At 34.7% G+C, this 12,452-nt stretch overlaps 1 protein-coding gene across 1 annotated transcript in view; it reads left to right on the forward strand.

Annotated features, from left to right (window-relative positions):
- LOC121409743 (mucin-17-like) overlaps positions 1-12,452 on the forward strand; it is a 143,850-nt gene that overhangs the window by 78,599 nt on the left and 52,799 nt on the right. Inside the window, exons 28-33 of the mRNA XM_041601649.1 lie at positions 4,752-5,006; positions 5,880-6,128; positions 6,726-6,971; positions 8,016-8,261; positions 10,784-11,038; positions 11,911-12,159. Of these exons, the coding sequence (XP_041457583.1) occupies positions 4,752-5,006; positions 5,880-6,128; positions 6,726-6,971; positions 8,016-8,261; positions 10,784-11,038; positions 11,911-12,159 (1,500 nt within the window). The remainder of the gene's footprint in view (positions 1-4,751; positions 5,007-5,879; positions 6,129-6,725; positions 6,972-8,015; positions 8,262-10,783; positions 11,039-11,910; positions 12,160-12,452) is intronic.

The following is a 12,452-nucleotide window of genomic DNA, read 5'->3' on the forward strand; positions in this document are numbered from 1 at the left end:
AGTACAAAGTGCTAGCTGATTTTTTTTAGTATTCTGACTGAAACCTTGACATTCTAAACAGTGTTTGAACCAATTACAAGGATGGGTATCTTAATTGATGCGACTGTAAATTTGTTATGTTTTGATCTGAAAACAATCATTTTTGGACGTTTTAATTTGAGAACAAGATATATATCCAATAAACAATTAGATTGAAAACATGGGTGTCGATCGGTATTCTTGGTTGGGGGGGATGATTGACACAAATTTTCTTGTGGATGGGGATCTTTCAACATTACCCCCACTAAAATCACAAGTTAGGACATTTGGGAGTGGGTGATATGCATGGTGTTCTTGGAAATTCCTTCATTGTTGTAGTGTACTTTACTTTTATAATTTTTTTGAAAATTTAATTTGTGTTACAAGTAAGCCTATTCTAAACTCATGCGAAAGAAAAAAATGACAAAAATTGTCTGGACCATGTACAATTGTACATAGTGATCTGTTTATTGAGCATGATGTATACACAGGGGCGTCGATCCATTTTTCAGATGGGGGGGGGGGCAAAATCATGAATCAACGTTCCAAAGGCGCTCTATCACACAAAACGAACAAACTCACCCACACACATATAGGCCTATATATATAAATATATATATGACTCATGAGAAAGAGACACATATCTCCCCCTCACCAACAATGCGAGCGCGAAGCGCGAGCTGAAATTTTTTAGTATGACATGAAAACAGGAAAAATGTACCTGTTTAGGTTTGTTTGTAGTAACTCATGAGGAGGATAGATACATGTATCTGACTAGAGAACGAGCTGAAATTTCTTTATATTCTGACCTGAAAGCTTGATATTCTATGCATTTTTGGTACCAATGATTAAGATGTTTGTCTAGAAGAACAATAGATGCGAGCGCAAAGCGCGAGCTGAAAATTTTGATATTTCGATCTGGAAAAAAAATGACAGATTATTGGACGCTTTTAATAAAGAAGATATATATCCAACAAAAGATTATTACAAATCGAAGCAGGAGTTCTTTTGAGGTTTAGAACTGAAAACGGGACATTCTACTCACTTATTTCATTAGGAAAAGTATGGGTTTTTGATACAGAAATGATGCGAGCGCGAAGCGCGAGCTGAAAATTTTTATATTCCAATCTGAAAAGCAGACATTTTGAGCACAATTTTATGAATCAAAATCGATATCTCAATCTCGCTTTCTGATTTCAGTGTAACATTACAATCTTATTTAATTTTTTAGTGGCACATGCAGAATTATTGAGGATCAACGCCTTTGTGTATACAACCCGACTGGCAGTATCTTTTTTCTTAATGCGCGATGATAAAATGCAGATTCGGACCAATTAAGACTAGCACAAATTTCAAACTGTATGGCTTCTCGTGCACCATCGGGCTTACCGCTTAGACGATTTATCTTGCCACCCTTTTACTCCTGTTTATTTTTCCACCCTTTTGAATTAATTGATTTATCAAAATTAATTTATTCGCCACTGGTGGGATGGAACACCCTTTCAACAAAAGTTGTTTTTCGTTGGGGTCCTTTTATGCCATGTGTTAAAAATATCATATACATAAACATTTCATTCTTTTTCATCTTGAACCTCCACTCATCTGTTTAATAGTCCCCGAATAGTTCTGAAAAAGAATGTTTTTATTTAATAACAATATACACAAATTGTGAGGGAAACAAACTGATTGATGGCATACTATAATCATCATGATCAAACGTTACATTTTTTCATCATCATTATTATAATTTTTTTTCCCTAAATTATTGGGGGGGATGATAATACAGGCCATCCCCCCCACTTGAAATATTGGGAGGGATATATCCCCCCCATCCCCCCCGTGATCGACACCCATGATTGAAAAGGTAAAACGCGCGCTTTTTGAAGTTTAGAACCCAAAACGGGACATTCTATTAACTATTTGTAATCATAAAAAGGATCGGTGTCTTGCTAAGGAACTGATGCGCAGCGAGTGCAATGCGCTAGCTGAAAATGTGTCATTCCAATATAAAAACAGACATTTTAAGCACGCTTTCAAATAAAGAGGATATAAATTGAATAAAAAAATAATTTCATGATATAGAATACAAAAGAACAAGTGGGGGTTACATGTATCTACACCATCAATCAACTCTTTTAATATTCATGAAGATATGCATAGACCAAACTGTTCCCCTAAAATACTGCAAATCTTTAAAATGGCATAACTTCGTTATTCCTTGTTCGATTTTGATCATATTTGCAGTATTTTACTTTTTCAGATTATTATCTGTTCAGAACATATTTTTTGAGCCTGGATGCGCATGAAAAGAGCTGAAATATTTGATATAGGTCTACTTACATGAAAACGTAGAAAGGGGTATTCAAACACTCAAGGTTTGATGGAATTTATTAATGAAATACGTATTTCGATAATCAAACATTTTGGCTATTCATCATTTTTGTAAATCATTTTTGTAACAGGCTGCTTAATTGGGTATCTCAATGAAACAAAAATCATGAAACAAAAATCGCGATTAGATCATATAGATTCCATTGATAATTTATGTATTTCTGATATTTTAGCCTCTTGTTTCATTCACCTCACTTTATTATTATTCGTTTCCCCCTGTCCTTTTAAACGTTATTTTTCTTCTTTTTTTTCTCTCTCTATCTTTTTTGGCTATTGGCAAGCGGTGGGATTCCTCATAACCCAGAGAACTCATCCTGGTTACGGGACTACGATTGTTATATTTTGTTTATTGCCAGAAACTTTTAAGATGAACTGCAATTCTGTGGCCCTGTTATTCGGTTTTCTCATTCCAACTTTGAACAAGAACGACAATAAAATTACAGTTTCCGTTTCATGTTATGTTTTCACTTTTTTAGGGGGTGGCAAATTAAGCTATGCGCTCCACATTTATCTTTATTTATTAAAAATAAGGTAATACGAATACCTAAATATGGATTTTCTTAAGCTAACAATAAATATTGCAATTTGTAACTTGATTTAACTTCCGTAATGAAGATTGACAAGGGTAAAGGCCACTCGATGATTTGATGGTAAAGTATCTTGGGATTCCCAGAATTGGTCATGCATTTCTTAGGATCTTGCTTAGGATTACTTGAGGCCAGAAACTTCTAAGATGAACTACAATTCTGTGGCCCGGTTATTCGGTTTTCTCATTTTAACTGTGACCAAGAACGACAATAAAAATGACAGTTGGCCGTTTCCTGTTCTATTTTTAACTTTTTTCATTGGGGGGATTAAGAAATGCGTTCCACATTAATCTTTAAAAAAAAATGATATACGAATACCTTGATATGGATGTTCCTAAGCTAACAAAATAAGTATTGCAACTTGTAAATTAATTTTAACTTCCGTAACGAAGATTGACAGAGTTAAATGCCATCGAGAGAATTTAATGGTAGACTATCTTTGGATTCCCAGCACTGGTCATGCATTGCTTAGGATCTCAGGTTATGGATGAAACTTATTTTATGGTTGCCTCATTCAAATTATGAACATTATACTGAACAAAAGATGTGCAATGATTTTTATGGTACTTTTTGTTATATGTTATTTGGTAAAATCCTGCTTCTGAAAAACAATATTGGATATTTTTCCATAATGTTAATCAAGTATACCTGAACATTATGCCAGAGTTTCAGGTCACATGACCAAAATCAAAGGTCATTTAAGGTTATGAACTTTTGCAATTTTGGGGGTATTTATGGAATTGGCATCATAACTTTAAAACATTTGTGGATCTAGTTCATGAAACTTGGATATAAGAGCAACCTTCTATTTCTGAATATCATATGCGAGTTTCAGATCACATGGCCAAGGTCAAGGATCATTTATTTTTTGTAGACCATGTTGGGGGAATCAATATCAAAATCTTAACCAAGGTTAAGTTTTTAAAATGTCATCATAACTTGGACAGTATATTGACCTAGTTCATGAAACTTAGACCTAATTGTAATGGTGTATCACTAAAGATCCTGCCTGAGGAACAGGAGACAAGACCAAGGTCAAAGGTCGTTTCTGTCAACGAACTCGAACCAAGTTATAGAATTGTCATCATAAGTTTAAAAGTCTTATGGATCTAGTACATGCAACTTTGACAGAGCAACCATGTATCCCTGAAAATGTGCAAGTTTCAGATCACATGATCAAGATCAAAGGTCATTTAAGGTCAGTGAATTTTCGCTGTGTTGGGAGTATTTGTTGAATTGGCATTATACATGTAACTTAGAAAGTGTATGGATCTAGCTCATGAAACATAGACATAAGGGTAATCAAGTATGAATGATTGTTTTGCACTCATCCAAGGTCACATGATCCTGGTCTAAGGTCATTTTGGGTCATTGGACATCCAATTTTATTATTATATTAGTGTTCTCTTTGTGAATAATTATTCAATAGCTGTTTTAGAAGTCAGCGCTGCTGCTATATCAAATTGCGTAATGCAGGCGAGACTGCCAGAGGCGTTCCACTTGTTAAATTTGTTTAGAGATTCTTTAAAGAAATTCTTCACAAATGTAGTATCTTTACTTCTCATGTAGTTTCTTCTTACTTTTTTTTTTATCTTTCTACTTTCTTTCATTTACAAGACTTTTTCAATCATAATTCTAACTGGTAAATATAGTGAGTCATGAGATGTATATAAACTTTGTCTAGAAAGACAATTTGCATTAGAATTTTTTCCAGTCATTTTCCAAATCTCTATTCTAATTTCCATTTTGTTGTAGTTGACAACACTCCACCAGATATTCAAAACTGCCCTCCTCAAGTCAATGAAGAAATTGGCTTTGGTGCAACATCTGGTGTGGTTGCATGGCCAATTGTATTTGCATCTGACAATTCTGGTCAACTTGAGGTTCCCAGTCTTTCGCATAACAACGGGGGTATCTTCCCCTTAGGCACCACAGCTGTTACGATTGAGTTCAGAGATCTTTCTGGCAATACAGCCGTATGTTCCTTCACGGTCACTGTAACAGCACAAGGTAATTCCTGTGATTTAAAGTTTGAGTCTTAAACAATGTATTTTACATGCTCTATAACAATTTGAGTTGAAAGAGGCTTTTGAAAAAATTGTTATCAAAACAGAAACAGGCAGAGCAGAACATGCAATGTAAAGGATTTAAAGAAACAAACCCTTTTCTTACCCTGAATTCATTTAGACTGGACTCTAGAATAATGAAGTGTGATTGTATGCTTAATATTTTGTTGGGAAGGGTTTATTACACTGCCTATATGAGGGCCTTGATTTTGAACTATCAGATGTTTGCATATCATTGCCCTCTGCAGAGGGTTTATTGTGGCTTATATTTTCGGGTCATGTGTTTGTCGATATTGTTTTTGTTCTGTGTATGAATAAAAAAAACTGTTCGATGAATTTGATAAGTGTATCATTGCGGGCTTATGTCTAGGTTTAGGTTCATTTTCTTTAAGTCTGTGTCAACTTGAGTAAATACTTTTGAAGAATGACATCCTGTATTAAAATGCATAGTGCATAAATTTTAGGACTGATAATAATGACTATACTTTGGTCACTCAACATTGCAATTATTTCATATGATTGAATTTATTCTTCTATGTGCTTTTTTCCCAATGTTCCTTTATTTAATTGTATTCATCAAATAATTCTAATGATTAAAAGATTTAGAAAAAAACTATATAATTTGGTTGGCGGGAAAGGCTGATTATACAATTAGAAGATGTTGCATTCAGTTCTTCTAATGATTTTTGTCATTTTAGTTTTTTGTCTTTGTTTCAAAATATTAGAATTGTAATTTTTCTGTATTTCAAGGATTATACATACATGTAATTACTCAATTAACTGTATGACTTTAATCTTCATACTTCTCAATTCACAGCTGATAACATACCACCTGTTGTAAATTGCCCTCCGGACGTTACTGAAACAGTTGAATTAGGCACTTCTTCCAGACAAGTATCCTTTGATACTCCCGTGGTTAGTGATAATTCTGGAAGCTTCAGCCTTGTACAAGCAAGTCATCAACCTGGAGATAGCTTTACCACAGGAACAACAAGAGTCACCTACACCTATGCTGATGGAAGCGGAAATATAGCTTCTTGCTCATTTGTAATCAACATAATAGCTGGTATGTCCATTGTCTCTTTTGGGAAATCTTGTTGGTCATAATTTCTGATAGATGCTTGTATAAGATACAGGTATATGCTTTATTATTTTATAATTTTATGAAAGTAAGCTGTTTTCACATACTGGTAGTTTAACTTACCACTTCAATATGGTGATAATAGGCCATGGATAAGGTTTTTACTATGCTGTTGCCATGGTACACAATCAGTTAAAACATTTTTTGTCACAAAATTTTCAAAAATTAAGCACATAAGTATGATATCATAGACATATATTGAACTTTTGAGATATGTACAAATCTTTTGACCTTGCACTTATTGTCATTTTCTACTCTCCACCCAGATGTAGTTAATGGTTACCCGGTAGGAAGAAATTCCTTGAATGCTTAAGTGTCCAATCAGGTTGGGCATGCTAAACTTTGGGTAATAATAATGTCATCATGTTAAGCAGGACCCGCAGGGTGAACAGTTTTGGAACTGAAGGGACTAACCTTTGAATATATGAGGTTATTATTATTCATTAATTCTCTAGTGATTTACCTCTATGTCAGCCAGGTATTATTTTCACTATAGAAATTGCTCTGTTTTACCTAATACAGTGGATCGTGTACCTCCACAAGTAACATGCCCGCCTGATGAAGTATATGACGTTGAAGTGCCATTGAGTGGAAGAACAGTTACTTTTGGCACTGCAACAGCAATTGACTTTTCTACTGTATCTCTGGTCAGTGTTACACCTCAGACTGGAACTTTCTTCTCCACGGGATCAACTACAGTGACATACACTTACAGAGATACCAGCAACAATGAGGCTTCCTGCAGTTTCTTGGTCACTATTAATTCAGGTAGGAGTACTGACACTTTAATTCGATGGATTTACTATGTAGTGCGCCATCTATCAGTTGCTGTAAACAGTTATTCGTAATGTCTTTTTTCTTCATAATGCAAGATGAGGGTTTTTATTCATAATCTTTACTATATAGGGTTATTTTTCTGATTGAATGCAAATCATCAATCCAAAATCAGAGTTTGATACTGAATTAGAAAAATTGTCAATAATTTATCTATTATTTGCTAATCATAAGAAATATTGAGAGCCATGGGTCAGAGTTGCGATTCTTTATAAGATTTGAGGGTACTTTATTCATTCAATGTTAGGGTCAATATTAATGTTATAAGAGATATGAAATAGAAGAGGGGTGCCTGTTATAATTAGAAAAGTGGTCAATAGTAATTGGTCATGATGAAAGGAGTGAGACACAAGTCATACTTGTAGATAGTCCCTTTTTTAGATAGGAATAAGAGCATCACTAATGGGTATAGAGGGTTGATTTTTATGATTGAGGTTAACAGTTGCTTTTAATTCTATAAAGGACAGGGAAGGCTGAAATCAGAGGAATACATCCCTTAAAATGTTTTGTCCTATATTTTTACAATGCAAAATCCTTAATGGCCTCTTTTTGTGTGGATAGCGACCATGCAATTTTTGAGATCACATTTCCGACACTTACCGAAATTGCAGTTAGGAAGTTACTTGACATTTTGAAAGTGTATGTCATGTCCAAAATTGCTTGAAGACTTGATTTCAAGTGCAAATCCTTTGGCCTTGCATTTATTGTCATTTTATACTCTTCACCCAGATGTAGTTAATGGTTACCCGGAAGGAAGAAATTCCTTGATTGCCCAATCAGTTTGGGCATGCTAAACTTTGGCTAATAATAATATCATCATGTTAATCAGGACCTGCTGGTTGAACAGTTTTTGGAACTGAAGGGACTAACCTTTGAATATATGAGGTTATTATTATTCATTAATTCTCTAGTGATGTACATGTACATCAGCCAGGTATTAGTTTCACTATAGAAATTGCTCTGTTTTACCCAATACAGTGGATCGTGTACCTCCACAAGTAACATGCCCGCCTGATGAAGTATATGACGTTGAAGTGCCATTGAGTGGTAGAACAGTTACTTTTGGCACTGCAACAGCAATTGACTTTTCTGCTGTATCTCTGGTCAGTGTTACACCTCAGACTGGAACTTTCTTCTCCACGGGATCAACTACAGTGACATACACTTACAGAGATGCCAGCAACAATCAGGCTTCCTGCAGTTTCTTGGTCACTATTAATTCAGGTAGGAGTACTGACACTTCAATTCGATGGATTCACTATGTAGTGCGCCATCTATCAGTTGCTGTAAACAGTCTAAACTGTGGGGTCGACATCGCGCGCAGGTGCAGGTAGCGCACAGTGCTAATGCTTTGAAATGAAAACCATAATGGCAAGAATTTCCTCAAAACGGTCTAAATTTTTGCAAAAAAATGCAGGAAAATTTCTCTCCTACCTCCTGGACCTTTGTAAACACCATATCCGGACGAGCTGCATCGGCCAGTGCTGAATAATAGCATGCATGCATTCACTGTATTACTCGCACTTGCAACAGATATGAACTTGTTTCACATGATGCATTGTGAATTTCGGCCTGTATGCTGCAAGGGATAGTTGGTCCACCGTATTGTGAATCCACCAAATTTGCTAGGGTTTGTTGTAACATGGTGTCTTTTCAACAACAAAAAACGTTGTATGTGTGAAAGTGGGGGATTTTGTACTGAGGTTGAAAATTTATCAAGTCCCAAAATTGATAAAAAAGTAGTGTGTCTGACCAATAAAAATGAAAAATGATCATCCTTGTATAAGTGAAGGAGGTATTAAAGGATGGCCATACTTTTCCAGATATGTAAGCATTTTACTACATCTTGGTAGCCATTTGAAAGTCTTGTGAGGATTATCTTGAGACCAGCCTTCATTTTAACGAAACTATGGGATATAACATTAGAATTGTTTAATAAGAAAAACATAAAGGATACTATGGTATGTTCATGATATCATTTGGGTAATCTGGTTAGTCTTAATTAATGATTGTTACATGTATAAGCACCTTAAATATTGTTGTATGCTTCATTAATTCCTAAGTTCATCAAACAAAGAGGTTTTCAATTGTTGGATGTTTGACTTACCACTTTAATATGTTGATAATCAGCCATGAATATTAGCTTTTCAACTATTCCATTACTACAGTGCACAATCAGTTCAAACAATTTTTTCATGAAATCATTGATGGAAGAGGAAGAATTTATTGTATACATGTAGTACATGTATGTAAGTATCATATCACAGACAGATCTGAAACTTTTGAGAATACACATCACTTTTTGTCTGAATTTCAAATACCCTCTTACGAAATGACTTTTGGGATCGTTTTTCATATTGATTTTCACTCAGTCTTGCAAAAGTTTGTAGTATATGGTTTACAGTAGAGTAGATTTTCAAACCATTAGGTTTTCATTACAGCATCTTTATAGGAGCCCCCAAATTTCTTTTTGTTTCGCCTGCATAGCAGAGCAAGACTGTATGTAGACACCACTTTTCCGATGGCGGCTTTGCCAACATTGAAATCTGAACCAAGGTTGAGTTTTTGAAATGTCATAATAACTTAGAAAGCATATAGACCAAGTTCATGAAACTTGGACATATGGTTAATCAAGTATCACTGAATGTCCTGTCCAAGTTTCAGGTCACATGATGAAGTTCAAAGTTCATGTGAGGTCAATAAATTTTGGCCACATAGGGGGTATTTGTTGAATTACCATCCTATCTCTGTAAGTTTATTGGTCTAGTTCATAAACAGTGGAAATAAGAGTAACCATGTATCACTGAACATCTTGTGCGAGTTATAGTAGTTTTCAAAGTCAGCACTGCTGCTATGTTAAATCGCGTGATGCAGGTGAGACGGCCAGAGGCATTCCACTTGTTGAAATGTCATCATAACTTAGAAAGTATATAGACGTAGTTCATGAAACTTAGACCTAATTGTAATGGTGTATCACTAAAGATCTGCCTGAGGAACAGGAGACAAGACCAAGGTCAAAGGTCACTTAGGGTCAACGAACTCTGACCATGTTCGGGGTATTTATAGAATTGTCATCATAAGTTTAAAAGTCTTATGGATCTCGTACATGCAACTTTGACAGAGCAACCATGTATCCCTGAATATCATGTGTAAGTTTCAGATCACATAACCAAGATCAAAGGTCATTTAAGGTCAGTGAATTCTGGCTGTGTTGGGAGTATTTGTTGAATTGGCATTATACAAGTAACTTAGAAAGTGTATGGATCTAGCTCATGAACCATAGACGTAAGGGTAATCAAGTATGAATGATTGTTTTGCACTCATCTTAGGTCGGCTGATCATGGTCTAAGGTCATTTTTGGTCATTGGACATTTAATTTTATTATAATGTTAGTGTTTTCTTTTGTGAATAATTATTCAATAGCTGTTTTAGAAGTCAGCACTGCTGCTATATTAAATTGCATAATGCAGGCGAGACTGCCAGAGGCCTTCCACTTGTTTAATTTGTTTAGAGATTCTTTAAAGAAATTCTCCACAAATGTAGTATCTTTACTTCTCATGTAGTTTCTTCTTACTTTTTTTTATCTTTCTACTTTCTTTCATTTACAAGACTTTTTCAATCATAATTCTAACTGGTAAATATAGTGAGTCATGAGATGTATATAAACTTTGTCTAGAAAGACAATTTGCATTAGAATTTTTCCAGTCATTTTCCAAATCTCTATTCTAATTTCCATTTTGTTGTAGTTGACAACACTCCACCAGATATTCAAAACTGCCCTCCTCAAGTCAATGAAGAAATTGGCTTTGGTGCAACATCTGGTGTGGTTGCATGGCCAATTGTATTTGCATCTGACAATTCTGGTCAACTTGAGGTTCCCAGTCTTTCGCATAACAACGGGGGTATCTTCCCCTTAGGCACCACAGCTGTTACCATTGAGTTCAGAGATCTTTCTGGCAATACAGCCGTATGTTCCTTCACGGTCACTGTAACAGCACAAGGTAATTCCTGTGATTTAAAGTTTGAGTCTTAAACAATGTATTTTACATGCTCTATAACAATTTGAGTTGAAAGAGGCTTTTGAAAAAATTGTTATCAAAACAGAAACAGGCAGAGCAGAACATGCAATGTAAAGGATTTAAAGAAACAAACCCTTTTCTTACCCTGAATTCATTTAGACTGGACTCTAGAATAATGAAGTGTGATTGTATGCTTAATATTTTGTTGGGAAGGGTTTATTACACTGCCTATATGAGGGCCTTGATTTTGAACTATCAGAAGTTTGCATATCATTGCCCTCTGCAGAGGGTTTATTGTGGCTTATATTTTTGGGTCATGTGTTTGTCGATATTGTTTTTGTTCTCTATATGAATAAAAAACTGTTCGATGAATTTGATAAGTGTATAATTGCGGGCTTATGTCTAGGTTTAGGTTCATTTTCTTTAAGTCTGTGTCAACTTGAGTAAATACTTTTGAAGAATGACATCCTGTATTAAAATGCATAGTGCATGAATTTTATGACCAATAATAATGACTATACTTTGGGCTCTCGAACATTGCAATTATTTCATATGATTGAATTTATTCTTCTATGTGCTTTTTTCCCAATGTTCCTTTATTTAATTGTATTCATCAAATAATTCTAATGATTAAAAGATTTAGAAAAAAACTATATAATTTGGTTGGCGGGAAAGGCTGATTATACAATTAGAAGATGTTGCATTCAGTTCTTCTAAGGATTTTTGTCATTTTAGTTTTTTGTCTTTGTTTCAAAATATTAGAATTGTAATTTTTCTGTATTTCAAGGATTATACATACATGTAATTACTCAATTAACTGTATGACTTTAATCTTCATACTTCTCAATTCACAGCTGATAACATACCACCTGTTGTAAATTGCCCTCTGGACATTACTGAAACAGTTGAATTAGGCACTTCTTCCAGACAAGTATCCTTTGATACTCCCGTGGTTAGTGATAATTCTGGAAGCTTCAGCCTTGTACAAGCAAGTCATCAACCTGGAGATAGCTTTACCACAGGAACAACAAGAGTCACCTACACCTATGCTGATGGAAGCGGAAATATAGCTTCTTGTTCATTTGTAATCAACATAATAGCTGGTATGTCCATTTTCTCTTTTGGGAAATCTTGTTGGTCATAATTTCTGATAGATGCTTGTATAAGAACAGCTAATACAGGTATATGCTTTATTATTTTATAATTTTATGAAAGTAAGCTGTTTTCACATACTGGTAGTTTAACTTACCACTTCAATATGGTGATAATAGGCCATGGATAAGGTTTTTAACTATCCTGTTGCTATGGTACACAATCAGTTAAAACATTTTTTATCACAAAATTTTCAAAAATTAAGCACATACGTATCATATCATAGACATATATTGAACTTTTG

Source organism: Lytechinus variegatus, chromosome 2, assembly GCF_018143015.1.
Source record: "Lytechinus variegatus isolate NC3 chromosome 2, Lvar_3.0, whole genome shotgun sequence".
Lineage (NCBI taxonomy): Eukaryota > Metazoa > Echinodermata > Echinoidea > Temnopleuroida > Toxopneustidae > Lytechinus > Lytechinus variegatus.